Source organism: Aulonocara sp. 'chitande type north' Nkhata Bay, linkage group LG16 (genome assembly GCF_057382095.1).
Source record: "Aulonocara sp. 'chitande type north' Nkhata Bay isolate Kocher_YH1m ecotype deep benthic linkage group LG16, A_spYH_male_GT1.1, whole genome shotgun sequence".
Taxonomy (NCBI): Eukaryota; Metazoa; Chordata; class Actinopteri; order Cichliformes; family Cichlidae; genus Aulonocara; species Aulonocara sp. 'chitande type north' Nkhata Bay.
In genome coordinates this window covers 21,583,860-21,611,651 of record NC_141359.1, presented here as the reverse complement: position 1 = coordinate 21,611,651, position 27,792 = coordinate 21,583,860, and the positions used below count along the sequence as shown (strand labels likewise).

The 27,792-nt window shown below is 38.9% G+C and overlaps 3 protein-coding genes across 5 annotated transcripts in view; 1 reads left to right on the top strand and 2 right to left on the bottom strand.

The window, feature by feature from the left end:
* Positions 1 to 2,654: 2,654 nt before the first annotated feature.
* Positions 2,655 to 16,631, bottom strand: LOC147311445 (nectin-4-like). Of its 2 annotated transcripts, XM_086266578.1 has the most exons (8): positions 16,317 to 16,619; positions 14,042 to 14,383; positions 13,626 to 13,928; positions 12,226 to 12,319; positions 11,508 to 11,662; positions 5,675 to 5,780; positions 4,862 to 4,949; positions 2,655 to 4,521 (listed from the first exon to the last, which is right to left on the bottom strand). In XM_086266578.1, exons 1-8 carry the CDS (start codon positions 16,420 to 16,422, stop codon positions 4,519 to 4,521), a joined length of 1,197 nt encoding a protein of 398 aa, XP_086122704.1. In that variant the 5' UTR covers positions 16,423 to 16,619; the 3' UTR covers positions 2,655 to 4,518. The 2 variants fall into 2 exon arrangements, with proteins under 2 accessions (XP_086122704.1, XP_086122703.1); XM_086266577.1 differs by lacking the exons at positions 2,655 to 4,521; positions 4,862 to 4,949; positions 5,675 to 5,780 and having other exon boundaries at positions 9,734 to 11,662; positions 16,317 to 16,631.
* LOC147311444 (inositol polyphosphate-4-phosphatase type I A-like) overlaps positions 16,604 to 27,792 on the top strand; it is a 34,278-nt gene continuing 23,089 nt past the window's right edge. The window contains exon 1 of the transcript XR_015125356.1: positions 16,604 to 16,905. The gene's annotated coding sequence lies outside the window, so the exon portion shown is untranslated. The remainder of the gene's footprint in view (positions 16,906 to 27,792) is intronic.
* The window catches only part of LOC147311439 (nectin-3-like protein), a 95,266-nt gene continuing 91,165 nt past the window's right edge, over positions 23,692 to 27,792 (bottom strand). Inside the window, exons 6-9 of one of the 2 annotated variants that reach the window (XM_086266576.1) lie at positions 27,515 to 27,614; positions 26,435 to 26,547; positions 23,870 to 24,935; positions 23,692 to 23,742 (exon numbers count right to left, since the gene is read on the bottom strand). In XM_086266576.1, coding sequence (XP_086122702.1) covers positions 24,871 to 24,935; positions 26,435 to 26,547; positions 27,515 to 27,614 — 278 coding nt within the window. In that variant the 3' untranslated portion in view covers positions 23,692 to 23,742; positions 23,870 to 24,870. The remainder of the gene's footprint in view (positions 23,743 to 23,869; positions 24,936 to 26,434; positions 26,548 to 27,514; positions 27,615 to 27,792) is intronic. The other variant, XM_086266575.1, reaches the window with a different exon arrangement.

Sequence of the window (27,792 nt, the reverse complement as noted above, 5' to 3'; positions counted from 1 at the left end):
TATATAACATTACTGTGTCGAGTAGATGATGTGATTGTTTTCTTAGTTATCTTCGACTCTATTAATTATAGAATTGCCTTCATCTCCGTGTCTTAATTGAATTGGACTGCACAGAGTTGCAGTCCAAAGAAGAGAGATCATCCAGACCAGGCTAATCCAAAACATGTCGGCCAAATGTATGATCAATTAAATTTTCATTAAAAAATAAATAAAAAACAAAACAGCAAAACATCTCAGTCACAAACAATTTGATATTTAAAGTCCATCAGGCATTTTCAGAAGAATCAGAGGCTACAGATTTAATTAATCCTCTCAAAGTGGTGTCTGTCCTGTATACTTTATTTAAGGTCTTCCTAAAACACCTAATTTTAAGTACATAAAAAAGGAATAGCAAGAACAAAAACAAGAACAAAAAACAAAACATGGAAAAGCAAAGACATGACAGAGAACACTTTGTGAGAAATGAGAATCTGAGTCATAACAAAATTTGTCTAACATCTCTGCAGCAAATCAAGTTCCTGTTCTTCTGGAGTCCTAGTTCGTCTTTTACTGTAATCACATGACATTTTTGTAACATGTTACTGTGGTAAGTAATTACAATAATTACATTACAGCTATAACTATGTCATTACTTGTGTTAATAAAATTTCTTCAGTTACCTGCACGCCAGGCAGACATAAAGAAAAAAAATCAAACAAATATATTTTTTTCCTGTGCACTTGCTCTATAGGGAACCAATTTCAGCTAATGTGCTGTGAAGAGGATAACGCTGGTACAGTGATACAGCTTTTCAGCAAAGGACATTTGGGCATTAGTTGATTTTTATTGAACTAAAAGAAAGGAATGCAACATTAACATCTGTGAGAGTTATTAGCACAATGCTACTGCAGGAAACCTATTCAGTTTGCCAGTTGTCTTACTTGTGTATTAATTGTATAATAATCAAGTTTTATATCAATGCAGCCTGGACTGTCAGAGTAGGTATACTGCATGTTATTTAAAGCATACAAATTATAAATAGTTATAACAATGTAATGACAAAAGAACAAATAATAAACAGTTGTTACAGAAACTAATTCAAATCAAAATGATGAATACAATTCATTCACACAATTCAGAGAAATTGTTTGTCCTGGCAATCAGGATAAAGATTTAACATTCTCTGGATGCATTCAATTTGTTTCAAATGTTCAGTTTATTCAACCTTTAAAAAAAAACACCAGGTGGTTAATGTTCCTGTCAGCATTAAGACAGCCATTTGAGACAGCCGTACAGGCTATACAGTATTAAATAATAATACTACTAATAATAATAATTAATGGTGGTAAATAGTTTTCTGACAACATGGAAACCTACCCGTGTAATGCTTTAGCACAGTGGTTGTCAAACTTTTTCTGACATGCCCCACTGTACAAAGGAAAAATGAAATGAATGAAATTCAATAATTAAAAAAAGTTTAGTGTCCACATCAAGGAGTTTGTAATTAGTTAAGTAATTAATTACTCATTAACAAATCAAAAAGGTACAAGATGAATTTTAGTTCAAAGTCAGCATTAACCTCCTAAGACCCGAACTCTTCCACGTCATGCAGTTTTAATTTCTCTTTGATATTTGGGCTGATTGGGACCCGATGAATGTAAAAACAAAGAATTACCAGATATATTTTTTTAACCTGATTTTTATTTCTAAGAAAAATGAAAGCCACATATGAAGATATTTGTTTAAAATTTTGATAGAACAGTGGCAGTATAATGTCCTCATAAGTGGATATCAGGCCCTTGTAGAGCAAAAATGAGTATTTTGGTCTAAATAACCCAAAATGTGATGTCCACATATGTGGACGCCAGGTCCTAGGAGGTTAAAAGCCGACTTTCCAGAGAAATTAACTAGGCTTTACAAAAAAAAAAATAATATATATATTTTTTTTCCATGATGCTTCACGAGTGGGGCCATGTTCCACAGCTTGAGAACCACTGTTATCATGTACGGTGCATGGATATACTTTAAAAATGAAAACATTTTTAATGATCTTACTTTCTGAAAAGGTTTAAAACCATAAAGTGTCATGTCTTCATTTTTAGGTTTAAAGGAAAGAAAAAAAATCTGATGAATAATATATATGTATGTAGAGTTAAAATACACATGTAAGCGTTGCTAATGCTAACAAGGATGAAAAATTTATGTAACTAAATTTACAATATTCAGCAGTATGCAGGAAAAAGGCAAAGAATATCTTTACATCCATTACTAAATCTAAAAACAGATTTAGCAACAAGATCCAGACAAGATGAGTCAGCAGTTTCTATCCTAAAATATAAATAGTATAAAACAACACGCTGCTGTGGCCCCCTTCAAGCTTGTTTGTAAACAGCAGTTAAATATGTGAATTAACCTTTTACAAAAGTGAAGCAGCTTAATACAAAAACTTTAGGCAGTACCAGAATACACTTCTAAAAAGTATAAAAAGAGGTATTGTTTTGTAGCAATTATTAATAGCTGCAGTTTGCTTGACTATTTAAAACTGTAAAAAGTTTTATACTGAAACACTCACATAAGTACCATCATGACCAGTGAGACAATGGCAACTGTGAATCAACAACACTAGAACATTAAAAACAAAACAACTCCCCCCCCCCCCCCCCCCCCCCCCCGCGAATTCAATGATAATAATTTAGAATAAGCACTTAACACTTGAAAACATGGAATATGATTAAAATTTTACTTTCAACTTGACATCACGCTAACATCCTCACACAATACGCCCACCTTCTGATCTATCACATAATATTTCAGTCTATGACAAATCTGGTGGGAAAAAATCTAATCATAAAACAATGAATGTTTGTTAATTAGCAATAAATTTCATAAATCCATGTATGAAGTGTGACTTTATAGACTGGTCACTGCTCTCTACCTACAGCAGCTGGAATTACAAATCGTTAACAAAGCTTGTTTTGCCTGAGCGGACATTTTAGAAAACCTTTCTCATTATGTATGATACTCAACAAAGTACACTGCTCAAAAAGGAACACTTGATTATCACCGTATATCACAAACCAGTTTTAGCACCTGATCCACGTAACACTGGACCACTATGGCCCGTCCAGCAGGTGATGGGTTCACTGGAGTAACTGGGGTCAGCCAGGACCCATGAATAATGGGTGTTTCCAAAAATAGCTCCTTGACCATGTTTGGCCTTATGAAGGGGCACTGGTAACCAAGATTTTGTCAAGTAACTTCTCATCATCGAACTCTTTTGAATCACACTTGGTCTGGCCCTTTACCCATGAACAAATTGTCTTGGGAGACCCTACCAGGGACAAACTGTCCCCAACAACACAGCTCCTGGGATCAGAAGGGCACGCAAACCCCTTCACCGCGATAAGGTGGTGATTCATGAAGGGGGATGTAGGGAATACTTCTTTCCTACACCTTGACAAATCTTTGCTTTTACTTCTGTATCAATTGGTTACTCTTGCTGATCAGTCGCTGTTTTTTATTATTCCTCACACTGCACATTATGACAAAGAGCGAAAATAGGAAGATAACATCGAACTAATAACTTATTACGTGTGTGAATACTATAAAATCATAAATAGCTTGTTTAATTTTCTCAAACTTTTCTTTCCTGCTGAAGCAGACTTTTAAACTGCAGTGTGTTGAGTACCACCACAGAATTTCCAGCATTTTAGTGTGTATGCTTTGGTGTTCTGTTCTAGTTTCACATTAAACATTGACCAGCATGTAATCTAAGTTAATACAGTCATTAAGATTAATGATTAATGAGAGAAATGTGACCTTTGTAACTATACTCTCCTGTAAAATGCTATAACGTACTGCTTTTTACAGTTAAATTAAAAAATTTCAAGGGTGAAGACCTTTGATTTTCTTCAAATTAATTAAAAAAACAAAACGAAACAACCAATAATTCAACACAGTAACAAAACCTCACTATGATTTTTTAAAATACGTTTTTTTTTCTTTCAAATTTCTTTGTATGTTGCTTTATGTTAGATTTCCAAGCAAAACATCTGCCGTGCACTAACAAGGGTGGGGCTCTATTTTTCAAGTGTTATGTACTATATGGTAATCAGACGGTGTGCTTCACTTGACTGTTTGTGCCGTCTGAACCTATTATCTGTGTGAGGCTCTGTGGTGTACTGATAACACTGATAACACTGTTTTAAACAGAAGCCCTGTGGGTTGAAATCCTCAGTAGCTTAACGGCTTGTGTTATCAGGAGATATAAATGTCACAGAAAAACTGCCATTCATATTAGCCAGAGCTGGTATGTCAAGGTAGAACCTAAATGCCATGGCAGTACAAGAAAAAGCAATAAAGAAACTTCATTAAAAACTAAGACATGATAAACAAAAGTGGGGCAGAGAGATAAACGGACACCAAGTACCTCCACCTGTTCTTCATCTGTTCATTTAGTAGCTGACTCTAGAATGACATGTTGGTCGAGCATTCAGCCCAGATATTGCTCATCCTTTGCTTCCACAGCTGTCACAGAGATTACTGAAGTAAACAATATAAGAGAATTTGTTTAAAACGGTATGTAATTTCATCTGAACATGCAAAGACTTTCAGTGTACCTGCATATTTAAAAAAAAAAACTCCTACAATACTCAATGCACACATTAATAATTAAAAAGATTTACTTTTGAAGAAGGGCAGATTTAATAAAATTACTTGTACAAAACTAAAACTACAAATATATCTGCAATAACTGCATAACATAATTTTACATTCAAGTAAATAGCGCCAAAATATTTGGAAAGAGAAATTTAATTTTGACTGGAACAAAAATGAAATGAAAACAACAATGGCACATTTCAATGAATTAACTGTTACTGACCTCCATCTGATGTTGTTCTTGTTGCGCTGCACTGTTACCAGCTGGTTCATTTGTTGGGACACGCTGCCAAAAAAGTGTAAACCTACGCCTGGAATTTTTGGGACAATAATTCAAAATGTTCAGTTTCCCCTCCAACACCACCACAATAGCTTTGAAATAAAACAAACAAGTGCATGAATAACCCGACGTTAAAAGACAGATACCCAAATATGCAAAACAAAGACAAATGGCAAACGAGGAGCTTGTCCGAAGAAGTGCATCATGTATTGTCTGGAAACACTTTTGATTTTAGAGCGATGCAGTAATTTAGGTGCATCACCTGAGACAGTACAATACAACTTTTTTTAATAAAAAAAAAAAAAACATCACTCAATACTCATTAAATAATCATATTCTCCATATTGATTGAAATCATTGAGATTAACATTTTATGAGACTAAATTCACTGTGTTTTAAAGAGGATATGTACTTCTCAGATTATCCTTTTTTATGTTTCCATCCTTTTCCTTTCTACTATTTTGGTACCAGATTTACTTAGTTTCATCTGTGGAAAAAACATTGTTCACAAACTAGTCTTCCGTTTCCCTCTCGCTAAATGAAATCTAGCCTAAAATGTCTATTGTAACACGCTAACTAGTACACTTTTTTTGCCCCACAGAAAGTATCAAAATTGCCAATTAGGCCATTCCTATATAAATAAAGACATATACTCTACTATACTTCAGTTTGGACAGTAGGTCCACATGCTTTAAAGCCAGGTCTACTAAATATTATTCTACATATTGGATACATGCAAGTTAATGTATGAAGTACCTTTGATCTTCATGTGTATAAAAGTACCATACTGCAGCCCCAACGATGCTCAGGAAAAAAACACATATAAAAACACCAAGTAAGGCCCATGCAGCAGAGCACGATCCTGCAGGGACACAAGAATGAAGAATATAATGAGAATTACATTATCTGGCATTTATGTTTTATGTTTCATATATTGAGATGACTCAGACAATACTTAAACATATACCATACACAAATCAAACATGTAGCTCGTGTAGGTTGAGGGCAGGTTAACAATGATCACTTCTGGTACTGTTGGTCAAAAATGTTCTAGCAAAAACTTTTCTAGTCTTGGGTGAAGATAAAGGAAGAGAAGATGGGAAAGGTGTGAGAAAGCTGTCTGATACAGTTCGGGAAAAGAAATGAACTGTCTCTAATTTTTATGGTAGTTTCATTTTAATGGTAAGAGACAAAATATCAACCTGAAGTCCAGAACAAATAGCCAGAATTCTGGTTTCAACGGCCTGAACTGAAGAAACCACAGAATTGGTTCCTTCTTTTCCAACTCTGCACCATGGGAAAGACCAAAGAGCTATCAAAGGACATCATGGACAAGACTGTAGATCTGCTGTAATGGATTACAAGGCTATCAGCAAGTAGTTCAGTGAGAAGGTGACAACTGCTGGTGTGAATATTTGGAAAAGGAAGAACTATAAAATGACCATCAATTGCCCTCAGCCTGGAGCATGACAGTAAGTAAGATGAGAGATGAGCAGCAGTATGGCTTCATGCCAAAGAGCACTACAGATGTTTTCTTTCAGAGTGTTGATGGAGAAGTACAGAAAAGGCCAGCAGGAGTTTCATTGGGTCTTTATGGATCTAAAGAAAGGATATGTTAGGGACCCAAGAAAGAAACTTATACTGCATGAGGAAGTCAGGAGTGGCAGAGAAGCATGTGAAGGTGTTGCAGAACATGTATGAGGACAGTGAGACAGTGAGATATGCGACAGAGATGACAGATGGGTTTAGGGTGGTTGTGGGAATACATCAGGGATCAGCTCTGAGCCCCTTTTTGTTTCCAATGGTAATGGATATTCTGACAGATGAGGTCAGACAGGAGTCTTTTTGGACTGTGATCATTGCAGACAACAGTGTGATCTGTACTAAGTGACGCAGGGGAGGAGTTGGAAGTCAACTCGAAGAGATGGAGGTACGGACTGAAGAGAAGATATGAAAGCCAGTAGAAGCAAGAAAGAATATGTGATGTGTGTAAATGAGAAGAAGACAGGTGTAACACTGAAGCTGTAAAAACTAGCATCAAAAGCAACAGACAATGCACAAAAGAAGTGAAGAAGAGAGTGCAGGCTGTGTGGAGTGGGTGGATAAACATATTGGGGTGATTTGTGACAGAAGGACAGCAGCAAGGGTGAAAGGTAAGGTTTACGAGATGATACCGCTATGATACTGCTATATGGTTTCCAAATAGTGGCACTGAAAAAAAAAATACAGGATGTTGAGCTGAAGATGCTCAGATTTTCATCAGGAGTGAACAGGATAGACAGGACTAGAAATTAGTAAATCAGAGGGAAAGCTAAGGTTGAAGACAAAATTAGAGAGACTAAGATGTTTGGGTGTGTGCAGAGGAGGGAGAGTGAATATTTTAGATGTTGAATATTTAGCTCCCAGGCAGAAGAAAAAGAGAAACACTGACGTTTCATGAATGTAATAAAAGAGGACATGGAGGTTAGCATGAAAGATGAGAATGCATAAGGCAAATTTGGACAGGACACGGGACTCGGGGGAAGTCAAGGGGAGGCGGCGTGTGTTTAATGGTGAACAACAACTGGTGCAACAGTGCGAACGTTGTTCCTCTCACACGCTCCTGCACACCAAATCTGGAACTACTGTCCATCATGTGTCGTCCTTTTTATCTACCTCGGGAATTTACATCGGCCATTGTAAGTGCCGTTTATATTCCACCACAAGCGGACACGGTCACCGCCTTATGCGAGCTGCATGAGGCACTCACACAGCACCAGACACAACACCGGGACGCTGCGCTTATTGTGACGGGGGACTTTAATAGCGCCAACCTCAAACGCGCAGCGCCGAACTTTTATCAACACATCACCTGCCCCACCAGGGGTGAAAGGACACTGGACCACTGCTACACTACGGTCAAGGACGGCTACAAGGCACAATCCCGCCCTCCGTTTGGCAAATCTGATCACGCCGCCATCTTCCTCATGCCAAAATACAAACAAAGGCTGAAACAGGAAGTTCCGGTTCAGAGGAAGGTCGCGCGCTGGACGGATCAATCGGTGGCCGCGTTACAGGACGCACTCGATGACGCAGACTGGGGCATGTTCAGAAACAGCTCAGACGATGACGTCAACGTGTTTACGGAAGCGGTTGTGGGATTCATCGGGAAACTAGCGGATGATACCGTGGAGACAAAGACTATCACAACATTTCCCAACCAGAAGCCGTGGGTGGATAAAACCATCCGCAACGCTCTGAGATCCCGCACCGCTGCCTACAACACGGGACTCACAACGGGGGACATGGACCCGTACAAAGCCGCGTCATATAACGTGCGGAGGGCGGTGAAAGAGGCGAAGCAGCGCTACGGGAGGAAACTAGAGTCACAACTCCAACAGAGTGACTCTAGGAGCCTGTGGCGGGGACTAAGGACAATAACGGACTATAAAGCACCAACAACCGGTATGACGAACGCGGCCGTGACTCTGGCAGACGAGCTGAACACTTTCTATGCTCGCTTCGAGGCTGCAGCTAAGGTCTCCAACAATGCTAGTGTTAACGGCGGTAACGGCTGCAGACAGGAAGATACTGCCAGCACCGGAAACGTGCTCGTCATCTCCAAGCATGAAGTAAGGAGAGCCTTCAAAAGAGTGAACACCAGGAAAGCAGCAGGACCAGACGGCATCCCAGGTCGTATCCTAAGAGACTGCGCATACCAGCTAGCTCCTGTGTTCACTGAGATATTCAACATCTCTTTATCTCAGTCGGTGATCCCCACATGCTTCAAAGAGTCCATCATTGTTCCTGTCCCGAAGAAACCCCACCCTGCTTCTCTCAATGACTATTGCCCTGTAGCCCTCACCTCAGTAGTGATGAAGTGCTTTGAACGCCTGGTCAGAGACTTCATCATTTCTTCACTACCAGACACACTGGACCCACTACAGTTCGCTTACCGTCCAAATCGTTCCACAGACGATGCCATCTCTCATCTCCTCCACACATCACTCACTCACTTGGACACTAGAAGGGGGAATTATGTTAAAATGCTCTTCATAGACTACAGCTCTGCATTTAACACCATAATTCCCTCCACACTCACCACCAAGCTGGAGCATCTGGGACTCAGCTCATCTATGTGTCAGTGGATCTCCAACTTCCTAACTGGCAGACCACAGGCAGTAAGGATGGGCGGACATGTCTCAGCCTCCACCACTCTCAGCACTGGAGCCCCCCAGGGGTGTGTTCTGAGCCCCCTGCTGTACTCTTTGTACACATATGACTGTGTGGCCACTACCAGCTCCACCACCATCATCAAGTTTGCTGACGACACCGTCGTGGTGGGCCTGATCTCTGATAACAACGAGACGGCCTACCTGAAGGAGATTAAGAATCTGGAGAACTGGTGCCAGAGGAACAACCTCCTTCTAAACGTCAGTAAGACAAAGGAGCTGATAGTGGACTTCAGCACTAAGCAGGAGAGGAACTACCAGACCCCCGTCATCAACGAGTGCCCAGTGGAGAGAGTGGACAGCTTCAAATACCTCGGAGTTCACATCACGCAGGACCTGTCATGGTCCTGTCACATCAACACCGCGGTGAAAAAGGCCCGACAGCGTCTCTACCACCTCAGACGCTTGAGAGACTTCCAACTGCCCTCCAAGGTGCTCAGGAACTTTTACTCGTGCACCATAGAGAGCATCCTGGCGGGAAACATCTTAACCTGGTTCGGGAACAGCACCATGCAGGACAGACGAGCTCTACAGAGGGTTGTGCGGTCAGCTGAGCGCACCATCCGCTCCGAGCTCCCTGACCTGCACTCAATCTACAGCAGGCGGTGCTGGACCAAGGCCAGGAAGATCGTGAAGGACCTCAGCCATCCCAACAACAGACTGTTCTCTCTGCTGAGGTCAGGAAAGCGATTCCGCTCCCTGAAGACCAACACAGAGAGACTGAGGAGGAGCTTCTTCCCGCAGGCGATACGGTCTCTCAATCACACCACCACACAGTACTGACCCACACATATGGTTCTTACACACACACTGGACATTCTGGACATTGTTTTTGCACAACACTGGTCACTATATTCTTCATTTCCGGTTAATACTTGTACAGCTGCTGTTATTGTGTATATATTTATTTAGATTTAGATTTCTTCATACATTCTTATATAGTTCTATATTGTGTATTTTGTTGTACAGTTATTTTATTTTCAACTTTAATTTATATATTTTATCTTATTCTTTCCCAGTTAAATTTACCCTTCATTCTAATTTGTGTTGTACAGTTATTTCATTTTTAACCTTAATTTATATTTTATTCCTTCCTAGTTAAATTTACCCTTTTTAATTTTTCATATTTATTTCCAATCTTATTCATAGCCTTTTCCTTTTTTGTTTTCTTTAGGTCACGAGCAGTTGTCCAAGCATTTCACTACATATCGTACTGTGTATGACTGTGTACGTGACAAATAAAATTTGAATTTGATTTGATTTAAATGGTCTGAAAAAAATAAGCAAAATTCTTGAGCCAACCCTCATTTCCTTATAGTTTATTTTTAAGGAGCCAGACTTTATTTCTTTCTTTAAAGTATTTCTTCTTAGCTTCTCTAAGGAGGGCAGCCGAAAGAAGACTACATGCACCCACTGCACATTCAAAATCTCTCAGACTAACACAGTCTGAGGCATAAGAAACTTATATGGCCATGAACAGAATACAGTGGAACCCCGATTTACGAAATTAATTCGTTCCTGGGGGTCTTGCGTAAGTCAAAATTTTCGTAAGTCGAAGCACCTTTTTCCATCGCCTTTTGAGTGAGGCGATGCTGGCTGAAGACAAAGTTCCTAGTGGAGGAGGAGGTGGCAGAGGTTGAAGAAAGCATACGTATGCATGCATACATACATACGTGTACATGTACATAACATTATGGAATTTAATTAAATTTTTTACAATTTTCTATTTTATCTATTTCGTTAAGTGGGCATTTTGCCACGGGCAGAAATATTGCCGTTACTTGAATTTTTCATTAAATGGGGTCTTCGTAAGCTGGGGTTCCACTGTATATTTAATTTAAGACATGCTTTAAGTTTTAAATTGTAGAACTGACTTGAGTAATATGTACTGCACTGAGTGGAGCATTAGTCATCCATTTACTTGTCTGTTTTATGCTGGCTCTAAGGTAAGTTTCATGTTCATAGTTTGGCCTCATAGTTTTCAGTTCATAGCTTTCACAGTTCATAGCATTCATAGTTACCTGCTTTGTAATTTAACTAGGCACTGTATATAAAATACTGTGTTCACATTTGAGTCCACACCCACAGCCTGGCCCTCTCGGCCGTAACAAAGGCAATCATTTCTTTAAGCCATTTGCTTACAAATGATTCCTAACCTCTAATTTGGATGTGGGTGGAGTGCCTACAGAAGTCCATCATTTTACTCTCATAGTAGATATTTAAGTTTCTATTTATTTCTTTTGAAAGAAGTCCACAGAACATGAAACAGAACAAGATCAGAATGAAACGACATCCACAAAAGCTAAAATCCCCCAAAATCAGGAACCAGTTCAAAAAGATTTGGACAAACTGCACAGCTAAAACCAAGCTGACCTCACCTGATGCCACATGCACATAGAGCTGACCACGTTTACTTCCATATGTGTTAGATGCTTCACACTGATAAAGGCCATTTATATCAGAGGTCAGGCTCAGCAGTTGTAGCTTTGCACCGTCTATTTTGACAGAAGACTCCAGCAAAGACTGGCCAGATCTGAAAAACATGAACGAGACCTGAACGTGAAATGTACAGAGAGGGCAGAAAAAAGTGAGTTGTGCTAAAAGCTAAACATGTATGTTTTATAAATTATGGTCGAGGAGGACATTGAGTGGATGGATGCAGGTGAGACTTGGAAGTAACCCTCATGTCTCTTTGAAACTGCTTTGCATGACATGTGCTTCTTATCACCAAGCACGTGTCATGTGCTTGGTGATAACATTATTTCCTGGGGGTTGGCTGTAGCTCAGGAGGTAGAGAAGGTCATCTACTGAATGGAAGGTTGATGACTTGATCCCTGACTCCCCCAGTCTGAGTGCCAGATATCCTTGGGCAAGATACTGACCAGATACTAACAAGTTGCATCCATTGGTGTGTAAATGTTAACTAATGAGCACTTAAAAAGCATAGAAGAAAGTGCTTATGTGAAAGAGTGAGTATAAAGCGCTTTGAATGCTCCAGGAGAGAAGAAAAGCACTATATAAGACTCAGTGCCTTTATTATTACCACTCCCATGAAATGAAATATTTCAACTGGAATCAATATTCAAACTACTTTACCTGCTCCAGATAAAGTTTGCATTTGGTTTGGCTTCTGTCACACACTCGAACGAGTCCTCTGAAATCATTCTAATGTTCACTTCTGTGGGAGAAACTGCAAAAAGAAAGAAAGAACAAGAGACCTGTGTTAATTCTTAACTGAGTACATCTTTTTTTTTTTTTTTTTTTTAAACTGAGTACATCTTAATAAGATCAAACAACTTTTCATATATATTTGAATCAAAACAAAGAAATGCATTTTGGGTACTTTACACTTAGTTTCAAGCAGAGATCATTTTGTACACATTCAAGCATGTTGGTGCTCTGTTTAAAAGCATGGCCTTTATGAGGATTTCAACCAGAAATATAACACCACAGACGAACTGTGTCATTTAGAAAAAGAACCTACAATACTGGAAGAGCATGCTTTGAAAACAGTCTCTAGTGTTTTTGCTTCACCTTCTGCCATTTCCCATGTGTGCTGAATGGATCTCAAACAAATGAAGTCATTGTTAAGCTTTACAAACAGGTTTAAGCTGGTCTGTGCACCGTGGTGTTGCCTCAACTGGTGAGAGTTAATTTTTAACCTGAACATCTGCACTCTTACCGAGAACAAAACTCATTCAAGGCAGCTGAAATATCCAAATTCTGGGTAGACATTATTCATTTTGTGATGCTCTCAAGATTCAAATTATCGAACTGGTGTCAAAAAGGGATGCACATTATTTCACACAAGCAGTGTAGATGTGGAATATACAGCTGCTAGTAAGTAAAAAAAAAAAAAACACAGTTGGACTTTGATTAAAGATACATCGTTTTAGTTCTACTTTTCCCCTACCAAAGCCGTGCTGATACACACACTGATGCACAACTTTATTGAGTTTTCTGCATTTCAGCTGAACTGGGTGGTTCTGTCTCAGGACACAGATCAGGTTCCATTACTCGTCTCATCTTTCGCAAAATCTTTATCCAGCTATTGTGACAACATGAGTGAATGACAGTAGCATGAGAACAAGGATAAAGCTGGTATCCATACTGGGAAAAACAATAAATCAGCTCATGAACAAAGAAAAAAAAGCAAAACCATGTCAACTCTTAACACTAAAGGCTACCTAGAAGTATGAGGTTTATGTCTGCTTTTGTTCAAACCAAAGATGCAGGGTATAGTTTTAAAAAAGTGCAGCTATTACTTTTATTTTATCCATAATTTATGAAAATATTTCTGTTGCATTAGTAGATAATAAAGATTAACTGGTAACAAGTAAGTAAGTTCTATAGTATTCCTTTGCAGTTGCAGTTTAATCAGTTAATCCTGGGTGTGCCTGTGTACTTTTAATATTTGATTAAATAATTAACGTTCTTCAGTCAACGGCAACACAAAAGAAGACAAATAATAAACTACATGAGCAGCTGACACTCACAGTAGACCTGTATAGTGAAGAGCAGACTCTCTTCTTTAGACAGAGAGTCACCGCTGATGACACACTGGACCTGGTGACCGTTAATCTCTCTCGTAGGAACACCAAACAACGAGCTGACAGTGGTAGTTGTATCGTTGTCATACTGGGTGGAGTTTGCCGTCGTCCTCACTTTGTCTCCCAAAGCACCAGTGAGCCACCTCACCTCTGCAGGAGGCTTCGAGCCAGCAGCTGTGCAGGTAGCAAATAAAACCTCTTCTGTGCCCAAAGTGGGAAGATTGTCCTTGACGCTTGTGAAAGGAGGCACTAGGAGAGTTACAGCACACAATTAGTCAACATGCGAGCAACATGGTAAAATGTCTGTCTCACAAACAAACACCCACAATATTTTAAATAAAGTTGTTGTTTTTTTTATATACCAAGCACGTTTAGAGGAATCTCAATCTTCTGATTTCCACTGGGAAACAAGGTGAAGATGCACGTGTAGCTGCCTTCATCCTTCAGGGCAGCATTGGATAACTGGAGTGTTCCATTATTGTTGTTAAAATTCCCAATATATTTAAATCGATCATCACCTCCATTGACAAACTGCACTCCCTCTCTGGGTAGGATAGTGAGGAAATTGTCATTGTGAGGTTTTTCTCTCGTCTTCCTCTGCCAGGTAATCTGTGTCAGGTCATCATTGGTACCAGTGACATAACACGATAAGATAGCAGTACCTCCTTGTTTCACTGTCACACTTCCACCAGTCACCTGGAGAGCTGTAAAGAACAGAAAACGTGATTAAGGCAGAGCTGAAAATAGAAACAAAAGAGAATCCAAGTACATTCATATCAAAGTGTGATGAACTCTTTTGTTTTTGCGTGTGTGTGTGTGTGTGTATGCTTCATCTTTCAAACAAATTTTGAAATTAAGCTGTTTAGACATTGAAAAATAACTATGAAAAATATTTATAACTAGTTTCTGTGGTGTTAAATCTACTCAAGCTTTAAACTTATTTTGTTCATCAAATGATCAAAATAAGAAAATACACAGATGTCTGGTAACGTAACACAGCTTATTTTCTTCAACTCCATGTAAGCCAGTCAAGGTTATGTGCGTAGTCATGCGCCCACCTCCACTCTTAACAGAGGAATGAAAACAATATTCTCCAGCATCCTCACCATGCCCTTATATAGTTACATAGTTAATAATAATAATAATAATAATAATAATAATAATAATAATAATAATAAACTTTATTTATAAAGCACACTAAAAAACCAAGGGTATACCAAGGTGCTTGAGAAAAAATAAAATAGGAAAAAGGAGATGAGAGGGAAAAGAGAAAGGACCTGGCACGTATCAATTATAAAACCTTGACAATCATAATATATAAAAGTATTTAACAAGCATAACGGATAAAAATGTACCAACGCACACCAAATGTTACTTGGTGGAAAAGCAAGATTAAATAAATAAGTCTTCAGCCGTGATTTAAACAGTGACATCAGCATAGCAATGAAAGGCAATATTAGACTTCTCAAAAATTGCTCCAAGAGAGAGCAGATATAGTGAGAAGAGAATAGGTCCTAATACAGATCCTTGAGGTACACCAAAGCGTACAGGTACCGAGGAAGATGAGAAGTTGCCCAAATTAACCGAGAAAGACCTGTCAGCAAGATAAGATTTAAACCAGTTGAGGGCAGTGCCTCTTATACCCATAGTATGCTCAAGTCTTAGTAGAAGAATGTTATGATCGACCATATCAAAAGCAGAGGAAAGGTCCAATAAAACCAGGAGCACAGAACGTCCAGAGTGAGTGCTTACAAGAAGGTCATTGAGAACTCTAAGCAAGGCCGTTTCAGTGCTATGCCGTGGCTTAAAGGCAGACTGAAATTTCTCTGCAATGTTGTTCGCGTCTAAATATGCCTGAAGCTGAGAAAGAACTAGTCGCTCCAGGATCTTGGACAGAAACAGAAGCTTAGAGATTGGTCTATAGCTCAAAAGATCATAACAATCAAGATTCTTTTTTTTTTCAGAATAGGCTGGACTACAGCATGCTTAAAGGCCAGTGGGACAGATCCAGAGAGTAGAGAAAAATTCATTAAGAACAGAATGCTCCAATTACATCAAAGCAGCCCTTAACAATGCGTGATGGGAGAATATCAAACACAGCATTGTGTTTTTAAGTTGATCAACCAGCTGCTTCAGAGTCTCAGTTACAGTTAGCTACATAAAAACTCTGTATTGTAGTTCAGTAACATGTGACCATCCTGTTAGGCCATTGCTTGGATTCATCTGTTCTCTCATTGACTTATAAATAACATTATATGAAAAATGAACAATAAGCAACATTCTTGAGGGCATATGAGGAAGAGAGTAGTGCTACTAATTATACAGCACGTCCATGAACAAAGAACTACTGTTTATTGTATCAACACAAACTGAAATTACAAGCAGAAACCATCAATTTCAAGTTAAATATGCACATGTAACAAATAGATAATAAATGATAATACACCACCATTCACTTTTATGAACCACAAAGCTCGTTTAAAAAAAAAAATAAAAAATAATAAGACCCTGCAGCGCACATTGACGCCATATGTCTTGTGAGCCAAATCTCTAAAGCGTGAATGTGATAATAAGGAGCTGCAGTGGACAAATACAACATTCAAATTCAGTTCATCGTAGCCTTGGTACTACAAATACCTTCTACGTCAGCACATAGAAGAGACAACGTCAGGAGAAGGACACGTAGCAGCGCAGAGTCACATATGGACGGTATAGGAAGCAGCTCCATCCATCCGCTAATCATTGCTGTCCACTAATCCTAATATTTACGCATTCTAACTTCCGGGAGAAAAAAGTCCACAGTCCAAAAACGCTAGAACACAACAGAACCGATGATTCTGTTGGGAGTCTAGCAAAGAAAGTAGGCGGGCTATAAAATGCTTGGATACCTCCAGCGACACACAGAGGGAGGAGCAGGAGGGGGGAGGGGACGGCGGAAATAAAACGTTTAACACATGGGATGAATTAAGGATGCAGCTTTCTGATCAGCCTTTTAAACAGCGTAACCGTCGAAAACACGCGTGGCTTTACCTTAAATGTACATCAAAACAACGGCGATCACGAGGAGGACCAAAATCCTTGCTGTCTGAGAAAAGAGTGGGGTTTTTTTGGTTTGTTTCCAGGGAGCATCTAGGATTTTCCTTAATTGGTTACCACAGGACCCGAAAACCAGACGGAGGGGCTCACATTATTCAAATCTGAATAAAACACTGGGCGCAATTTTCAGGTTAGTATACACCACTGTGTCCTGTTGTCAAGAAAACATGGTGCTGCACAAGGGTTTAACCCTCTGGGGTCCAGGGTATAATTGGCCGTTTTTGACTACTTTTGATTTTACCTCTATATTTCACCTTTAAAAACTGTTTATCTTGCCTTGTTTGGTATTATTTTTTTCATCACAACCTCAAATATCTGAAATTTGAGTTATTTTTCATTTTGGTATACTATATTAGCACAATTGATCTAAATTCAGACAAAAAATTCAAAATCCAAATAGAAAAAAGTTATTTTTTTTACTGTAAAACCCACAAACATGTTTAACGAATCATTTTCATAAATTGAAATGCAAATAGAAATTGTACGTTTCTAAAAATTATGCACAAGTTTTACAAACAACAAAGTTATATGGTATTATTTACCTAAAATGCAGCCAAGGCCTCAGGCATTTTTTTATATAACCATTTAAATCTATTTACAGAACAATCAGGTGTTCTGCATCAAATAAGAAGGCACACAATTTATTTGTGCCAGTCCAAAAAATAGTTTGTGTTCAGTATAAGACAGAGGAGAACAGCACAGGCCTAAACCCTGCAGGTCTGACAACAGGAGGTGCATCAGTCCTGTTTTCCATGTGGGAACAGTGTTTACACTGGAATCTGCCTTTGGTGGCTTTTTTGGAGCAAATGTGACATTCAGCAGTATAACTGACACACAATACAAAACAATAACTACACAACACACTAATTACAGCCTCCAAACACACTAAACGTCACTAATGTCTCACATATGAAAACTCGCTCTCTCTTTCTTTCGCTCGCCCGCTTGTCACTGCTAAAACTTCCCCTTCTCCCTAAACAACCAAGTACCACATGTTGCCATATGATTTTTTAGATTGGCTGGCATGGTAAACTCTAACACCAATAGGGAAGGGGTACCTTGTTGAGTAATTGTTTTACAAAGCAGGAATAATGTATTTAGATTTTTTCCTTCAGTAAACAGAAAATAGTGAAAGCTTCTTAGGTAGGATGCAAGGGCGTAGATTTGGCATGGACGTAAGGGACATGTCCCCACCAATATCCAGCGATTATTGAATTGTCCCCACCAATAATCCTACGTCATGTGACAAATATGGCCAATGTGATTGGCTGTGCCTTTCAGGGAGCTCTATTTAGTTTTAGGAGCTGCAAGCCTGCGCTGCGAGGACCTGCAAGGAGGAGAGGAGGATGGCAACAAAAAGGAAGAACCTGGATATAAGAAAGTATTTTTCAAAGAAACCTGTAAGTCACTTAAAGCCAAGTTAACTCATAAAATGTGTCCGTCATAATAATGTTACAGGCTATGCTAGGCTTTGGCCCACATCAGTCTAAAATTGTATGTAACCATGAATAACGTGTTTTGGAAGCTAAATGCACAACAGGCAGCACTATTAGTTATCTCAGTCTCCCAGAGTAGCAATCAATCAATCAAGGCTTTGTTTGCCACGTGCAGGTTGCCCTGCAGTGAAATAGGACACCTCCCCCCCGACCTTACACACACAACACAGACATCACATGGGGATACAGGTCGGAGATCGGTAGCGTTACAGAAAAAAGGGAGGACAGCATGAGAACAGGAAACAAAAAAACTCCTCTGCACAAAAAAGCACATAAATGTCCACAGCACAACATTATGGAACACGTGACAAGCCACAGGGTCGGGTGGGCGGTGAGGAGTAATCCGAAGCAAACACAGCAGCCATCCTGCCCAGCGCTACCATTCCAACGCGGGCTCAGACCCGCCATGTTCCCCAGGAGGGAACAAGCATCGAAGGCGTTTGGAAAGGGAGGGGAGATGAGTGTGTGCATATCAGTGTATATGTATGTGTGTGTGTATCTAGAGTTCAGCTGGGACAGTGTCCTTCGCCCTGCCAGGCTAAGTAAACAGTCTTCCAGCCAACCCAGGTGGCCTTGCACAGAATGGGAAGGAACAGACTAAACACAGTCGTTATCAGGGAGTTTTTGTTCGGCTCCAGCCTTGAGACCGCAGCTGGCGCTGAAAGGGTATCCGCATGAAGTGATGGTGCTTTTTACTTTAGTGCGAACAACTCATATGAATTTCAAAGCAGTTCTAACAGTCCAACACTGGTCTCTCAATCTCCCGTTGGAGAGCCGTGAGCTTCTCCATGATGTTATCAAACTTGCGCTCTGTGATGTTGTCATTCTTGTGCTCAAAGAGCCGATTCTGAGAACTCACGACTAGGGATGGGCACCGGTGTGTAAATGAGATTACACAACCGAAAAGCAGCGCACATTTCAGTGCTTTATTTCGGTGCTTTTTTTCGGTGCTTTTTTTTCCTGAGATGTCACACACTTTGGATTCCAGCCAATCATTTTACCTTTGCAAGCGTAGTAGGCGGGCCCAGGTACGTAAGTTCTTTTAGAGCAGAGCTACAGATTAAAAATGCCCAAGGTGAAGCGGTCAAAAGTCTGGCTGTACTTCACAGCAAAAGATGCAAACTCAGCAGCCTGCAAGAAGTGCTTTAAGGTGATACTGTGCAAAGGAGGCAACACCTCGAATCTGATGAAACACCTGGTGACGTATAGCGTTTTGTTAAAAGCCGAGAAATGCGCTGTATTTGATAGCTTGCTGCGAGACCTCACACCGTGCACATCTACTGCGCTTGGGTTGCCTGTTATCTGACCCGGACTTAGCAACATCCCCCAAAAACCTGAAGAGTAGAGTTCTGGCCCCTAGCCCTGCCAGTGTAGCAGAAATGATGACGGATGATGATGGCAGCAACAGCCGTTCTTCTCTGGGTCAGTAGCTTAATGTTGTTCGTGTGTAATTTACATTGAGTAGGCTAACCACGTTATTAAATTAATGCATGTAAGGTGAACTAGCAAACATCATCATAGCTACATGTGTCTGTCTTCTTGTTTGATGGCAGATACTCCCTTCACCCTGGCCAAAAAAGTTAAAATGACCAAAGAAAAAGTGGAAAACAGTTAAACATGAGAGGCTTTTGGACAAAGTTTGTGTTTTCCATTGTTTAAATACTGCTTCCAGCCAAGAGTGATGCCATAAATCCCCTATAGCTGCAGAAAAGTCTAACATTGTTATCTTTTTACAAAAAAAACAGCTGAACATGAGAGGTTTTTGGACCAATTTTGTGTTCTCCATTCTTTAAGCACCGGTTCGAGCACCGGTTTGAGCACAGTTTAAGCACCGGCACCGTTTCAAAAGTACCGGTTTGGTACTGGTATCGGATAAAACCTAAACGATACCCATCCCTACTCACGACCACAGTGAGCCTCAAAGAGTGAGTAAGGTCAACAATGACTCAAATGAGATTACACAATCCTGATGTATGCCATGACCACCAAGAGAGACTGGACAGTATAGATGTAAAACAAATATGGCAGCAATTTATCTCAGTTAACGAGTGTTTGGCTCCTTCACACAGTGGACATTGAGTTGTTGTGTGGGACATGTAGTCCATGTCTGTTGCTGTACGGTAGTTCATGTTTAGAATAAAAAAATCCCAGCTCACTGATTTGATAGGAGCAATAGTGTCTAAAATGTTGCATAATTTTGCTGAGAGATCTTTTTCTTTGTGATAATCTTAGATGAGTAGTTAATGGACAAAAACCACCAGGTCATTCAGTGTTCCCTTAGTGTCAAAGTATAACAGATGTTGGTGTACTATAACTGAACTAATGTTGTTAAGTCCCTAAAGTCATATTCTTTTTATTGTCATGACTGTATTTGAAGCTATTTTTATTTTTGTATGATACCTGATTTATATGGAATATGGCTGAAGTAAACTAAAGCCTAACTTAGTCAGTCATTTGTTTAATAGTAATTTAACATGATATAATTCACATATAAAACTATGAATTGTAATTTTAAATAGTTTAAAAGCATGCAGAATAGGATATGTAGGCAAGTGTATTTCTCCTTTTTTATCAAGAAGCAAAGACAAGAAGGAGGAAAAAAAAGAAAAAAGAAACAGGGCAGGGTTCGGTGGTTGAATCATCTGTCCCCACCAATGCCAAAACCAAATCGCCCTTGGTAGGATGCTTAGGTAATTTACATCTGGGAGATCTTAAAATTTAAAAAATATACAAATTATTATATTATTATTTGTTGACATTATTAGAATTTTGCTCCTCAATTTAGATGATGCAGTAAAACCAAGAGATGTGTGATGAAATGTGTGAGCTGATTTCTTGGCACTACCTTATAAGTGATCAGCCAGAGACCATTCATTAAACCCTTCTTTGCTTCTTCTCCAGTTAAGTTCAGACAGGCTGCACAGACCTTAGAGAAAATGGTGTAGAGCGCCAGGGGTGTCTTTCTGTTCAGACATCCAAACATCAGATCACCAGGTCAAAAAAAAATTATTTTACTGACTTAATCTTCCAAATTAATGAGGTACAAGATCAGGACCTTTTGAAAACAAAACAAAACAAAACAAAACAAAAGGCTTCTTAGTCCTTATGAACTGTAACATGTCTCCTGTTTTCATTCTTTTTAAATCATTGGAATTAGAATGCAAGTCATCTAGTCTGGCAACTTTCTGAATAAAGAACAATTGTTAGTTGCATGGGCTTTTTTATGGCAGCTCCTTCCTCCTCATTGATCTAACAGTGCCTCTTTGTTTGGATTCCTTAGACAGTTTCCTTTTGTCTAGGATTCTCACTAACAAGCCTCTTTTTATTTCTTATTTAACCTTTATTTATACAGGTAGTCCCACTTAGACTGGGCTTACTACCATCTAATCCTGCAGATGATCTGCAGGGAGTATGCACAACTCCCTAGTGATCAGGGGTGGCAGGGGTGGCATGGGTTGTAATCTCCTACCACCCCTAGTGGCAACCTGATTTTACAAAAGACAGTGTTGTTTATTAAAATAAGATGGCATTAACACCTTGAGCCTAGCTACACTAAACATTGAATAGAAATTCTAAAACCGCATAATGTATTGCATATGATTGCCCCCCCCCCCCCCCAAACAAACAAAAACAAACAAACAAACAAACAAACCAGCACACTGTAAACTATTAAAATTTCCACACAGCCTAACTCAGTGATCAGGGTCACCATAAATCCTGGCATAGTTCATAATTTAAATACAAAAATTAACATTTATATTTAAGAGAGCAAAAAGTCATGGCCCCAGTAAATAAACAAAAATGTCAAATGCAGAGATATTTTTTATTTTTTTGCCTTTTATTGTCTTTGTTGCATCTTTATGTGCGATCCAGTAACCTTGGTTTGCAATACAAGAACTACACAGATAATTATGGAAGGTTATTATTCTCTTGATTATTGTTCCAAGTGTGACCAAATGTCACCCAGTGTGTCCTTTGTCTTATATTCTCCATAGCAAGCAAGTACTAAAAACAGAGGCTTAGAAAAGAGAATATATCAGCAGTGTTGGGGAGTAACGGAATACATGTACCGCCGTTACGTATTTAAAATACAAAATATGAGTAACTGTATTCCGTTACAGTTACCGTTTAAAAAGGTGGTATTCAGAATACAGTTACTTTGTTGAAATAAATGGATTACACTGCGGTACTTTCCTGTTTCATATTGTCGCGGGTCAGGACTGTTTGGGTTTTGTTTGACAGCTACGTTCTGTTGTTCCAGGCGGCAGCGTTATGGTTGCCATGGTTACAGGGCGACGCTCTCTCTCTCTCTCTCTCTCTCTCTCTGCGACTGTGTGTTCCCTGGGTGAGAGAGCGCCTTTTCGTTGTTGTTGTTGTGCTAAGCTAACAGGCAGAATGCTACAAGCATAGCTCTAAAGAATGTAGCATCGTGGGCAGTGTAGTCCGTGTTGCAGGGAGAATGGACTGCCATACACGTTATGTGTCTGTGAGCGCGAGGAGGGAGAAAAAGGGGAGTGGAAAGGTACAAGTTGTCATCGGGGAAAACGGAGCTGGAAACATGTAAATATAATAATAACCACTGCAGCCAAGAAGAGAGCCTGACGAGCCCAGTTGTAAGTAAGCTATTAAGACTCGACTGTACACTGTGTTCATGTTCCCTATATAATCACTGTGCTTTCAAATCCTCTGTAACTTAACAGCTTACATTATCAGGAGGAAAATAGAACAGACAGAACAACTGAGCTCCAATCAGCACAGACAGACAGACCAGCTGCAACTGCATTCACACATTGACAAGAACACAAAAGACAAGAACCAACAAACTTAAAAATTCCTTTGTCCCACACGCCATCAGACTGTTTAACTCCTCTCTGGAGGGGAGAGAGAGGGAGGGGAAACAGGAGGACAAAGGAGGGGGGAACAACTAAGCTGTAGTGCCTCTTCACTTCACTGTGCAATACTTTTGTTAATAGTCAATGGTGCAATAGACCTCAATACTTTAAATGTGCAATTCACTTGTATTTTTATTTTTATTCCTATTTATTCTATTTATCCCCTTCGTATATTTTATTTATATATGTCTCTGTATTTATATATGTGTGTGTGTGTGTATATATAATATTCTGCTCACGCTCTGTAACTTCTGTTGGTGGTCTTATCTTATCTTATCTTACATTGGCTGTATACTGTCATGGTGCTTTTCAAATGCATAATGTGCAAAAAAGACAAAATGTAAAAGTCTGAGTGATGTGACATTGTATCCTTACGGGTAAGGTTGTACCAAGCAAGTGGGGAAAAAAACAACAATTAGATAAAATCAAGTAACAAATAATTTAAGTAATTTAATTTAAGTATTTCACTGTATTTCTATCATTAACCATGAATCATTTCACATCACTGTAATTTAACACATGGCATACAGGACAAGAAAGGCAGGCTTGTCAAGTCTAAAAATAAACATAAATGAAAACCTACCAAAGTAAAACATTTTTTCTCCTTTCATCTTGAACAGTGTTACTATAAAGCTCCCCACCTGTCTGAATCCATCCTTAACATTACTGCCATCCTGTGGTAGCTGTTGACAGTGGTTCCCGAAACCTGTGTTTTTTGTTTCAATCTTCCAAAAGACTGCAGCTCTCTGTTTTGCTGCTGTGGTGAAAGAGGGCCCAGGATTGCAGACATGGAGGCAAAACAGAGGAGTTTCAGCCAAAGGAGAGCCTTTTAATGAAAAGGAAGCTAAATACAAACTGTCTAACTAACAGGATCACGATTGGAACATAACGGAACAAGGACAAGGGGAGACGGACGCAATATATACACAGGAGGGTGGTTAGGAGAAGTGGACACAGGGAACATGGGAACACAGCTAGAGAAACATAGACATGGTGAGATGGGGGAAGTAAAGCAGAACACGAGGCACATGAGATGATGACTACTAAAGTAAACAGGAACACACAAATGCTGAGACACGGACACAGAGATGTGAAGAGACAGAGAGAGCGAGAGACATGACTGAGGAAACAGATAGGCAAATAAACATGGAGACAAGACTGACTTCACAGCGAGACGCAGAGGACAAGACACAAATGACACAAAGACAAACCTAATATCAAACAAGACACCTTGAACTAGAAATACAGATAAACTCAAGACTAAGAGACTAAAGTCAAGCTCTGTGTATGCTCTATAAACAAAATTGAATTGAACTGAATTGAATTGAGTTTGACTTTCATATAATCCAATCTTAAAACATGCATGTGTCATGGTGGGTCTTCAACCAAGTTTTGAATTTATTATGGTCTTGTGATTCATTCCTTTGGATTTAAGAGATTTTTAGTCGTGACTTTTGTTTTCTTTAACAACTGCCTTTATTTTTTCTACCTCTGGGCTGTTAAGTTATATGAGTTTCCTTTTGTGTCTAGTTTCCCTGTTTTGTTACCCTTTGTTTCTGCGGTCATGTGCCTGCGTTTGTCTGACATCCCCGTGCTTTTAAGTTAATCTGTCTGTGGTCCAGACCCTGTTGCAGGTTCATGTGTCACGTATGGTGTCCTGTTCAGGCAGGGGCATCTGTTCTTCATCTGTTTATTTACCAGCTGACTTTAAAATGACATGTTGGTGGAGCCTTCAGTCCAAATAATGTTCATCTTTGCTGTCAGAGAGATTCCTGAGGGATCATACGGAGCATTTGTTTAGACCTGTATTTAATTTCAACTGAAAATGCAAATACTTTCAGTGTCTGCAGATTTGTATTTGTATTTGTATCTTTATTTATTTCAGACATAATAAAACAAACAAAAAAACCAATATATACTCATCTACATGTATTTTCATTTACGAATATGAATATATGTGTAGATATACACACACACACGTATTTGTACAGACAAACAAGAAAAATATAATAAAATAAAACACATTCGTCTAACATGAGATAACAGTTGTTTGGTCTGAAAAGGAGTAGGAAGAAGTATGCACATACTTATTAACTCCTACCCCTGCTCAACATCTTATTAATCCCACATATTTACCTAATTCTCCTCATCACATATTCCACACAATACACAAGAAAACTTATATCAACAAGGCTGGCACGATATTTATAATTTAAATACGAGTTGACATATTTATACATACATTGGGTGATTGTCTTTTTCAATATCATATCCTTCCAAGAGTAATTTTCGAAGTGTCTTTATGAACTTGCCAATTCCTGAGCATTGCTGTAATTCTGCAGTAAAGCTATTCCACAGTTTTACTCCATAAATAGTTACGCAAAAGGTTTTAATATTTGACCGTGCTTTAAGAATCTTCAGATTCAATTTACCCCTTAGTTCATAGTCTCCTTCTCTGTCATAGAACATCCTCTGTATATTTCTTGGTAACATATTGTATCTAGCTTTATACATAATTTTTGCCGTTTTGTATTTTATAAGATCCATAAACTTCAATATTTTTAATTTCAAAAACATGGTGTTAGTATGGTCTCTATATCCAGCTTTACTAATTATCCTGATTGCTTTTTTTTGAATTTTACATATTGGTTGAAGTGAAGTTTTATATGTGTTTCCCCAAATTTCCGCACAGTATTCCAAATATGGCAATATAAGTGAACAGTAAAGTACCCGGAGTGATTTGGAAGGCAAAAAATATTTAACTTTACTCAGTATGGAGACACTTCTTGACAGCTTAGCTTGTACATACTTTATATGAGGTTTCCAGCAAATTTTGTTATCTATTATCACACCCAGAAATTTTGTATCTGAAGCTTGCTCTAATTCGACATTATTTACTAATAACTTTGCTTTGGCATCTTTTTTATAATTTCCAAATAACATAAATGTCGTTTTTTCCAAATTTAATGATAACTTATTTCTATCAAACCATGTTTTCAGTTTAATCATTTAACAAAGAACATTTAAACTTCTATAACACTTAACACACACATTAATAAAATGTTTTTTTTTCTTGTAGCTCAGCTCTTTCAAGTAAGATAGATGTAATAAAATGCCTTGTACACAACTAAAACTATAATTGTGTCTCCAGTAAACTGCACAACAGTAGTTAACATTAAAATAAATAATTAATGTACTTTTTTCAGAGACCTATTTAACTGTAGGAGAAACAAAAGTGAGCTATAAAGTATATGAACAAATTAACTGTTACTGACCTCTTGATCTCTCTGTAGGTCTTCTTCCTCTGGTCCGTGATCTTCGTTTCTCACACTCTGGTGAAGTTTTGTGTCATGCTGCTTGCCACCATGTTGGTTTAAAGACCTCCTACTGTATAAAATAGTGACACAGTATTCACAGAGGCTGCAAATTTGTGGACATTAAATCAACTTTTAAAATTTAGCCTCTGTACACTAGAACAGTAGATTTGAAATAAAACAATAAAGGTACAATTTAATTGCAGACTCAGCTGCAACTGAAGGATTTGAACAAAACTTCTGTATTACCTTCAATCATAAATAAAGTCTGAATACTTTGCAGGCAGTGAGTCTTTTTACTGCATCTGTCTTCAGTTACAATATATTTGTCCAGGGATTCACTTTTATAAAGCCAGGAAACACCATGTAGGATGCGGTTCAATTGGGGTAGACTAACACAATTGCATTCTTATTGGACCAAAGACCGCTTCTTCAGGACCACTGAGGGTACCACACATGACAGTTTCCCCTACTAAGAATAGCAACTACAGCCTCTGAGCTAACTACAGTCTGGTAACCTAGACAATGAGGAGAATGTGCTGGACAGGTGGAGAGAACGTTTTGTATTTCTATTGCACCAAAGTAACTAGTGCACTTTCCTTTTTACAGAATGTAACAAAAATGTGACTTGGCCCCTTGTAATACTGGAAAAAAAAATCATCTGGATATCTATACTGATATGGACTGGGTAATGTGTAAGGAACAAATGGATGCCACATTGTTTAATAGAAATGAAAATGATCTACCTACAGAGGGCTGAATTCAACGCTACCCTGAAAATCAAAGAGGTTTGGGTGATTAGTACCAATTCTTTCATCTGCCTGCATATTCTCGCCTATTAAGGTCAGGAATTATTGTACAAGAGGAGGAAACCAGGATCAACGAAACCAGCGTAGGGCCTGACAATGTGTTCAAGGATTTCATCCTGATTCCTAATGGCAGCCTGTAGAGGTCTCTAGAGGTACATAAGCTTTAAAATGAGAAGTACTACATATTATTCTAGATATTAGATACATGCAAGTTAATATATGAAGTACCTTTGAAAACATCCACGTTTATAAAAGTACCATGCTGCAGCACCAACAACATTCAGGAAAAGCAAAACACCAAATAAGACCCAAGCAGCAGGGCATGCTCCTACAGGGACACAATAATGAAGAACATGAGAATGAGATGATTGTTCTTTCCCACTTTTATGACATTTAGTTTTTTATTACAAACTTAATTCATAAGACTGAGACAATAAGGAAACATAATCCACCCAACAGAAGTCAAGCACGTGGCTCACAAAGAATGAGATTTCCACACTGGATCA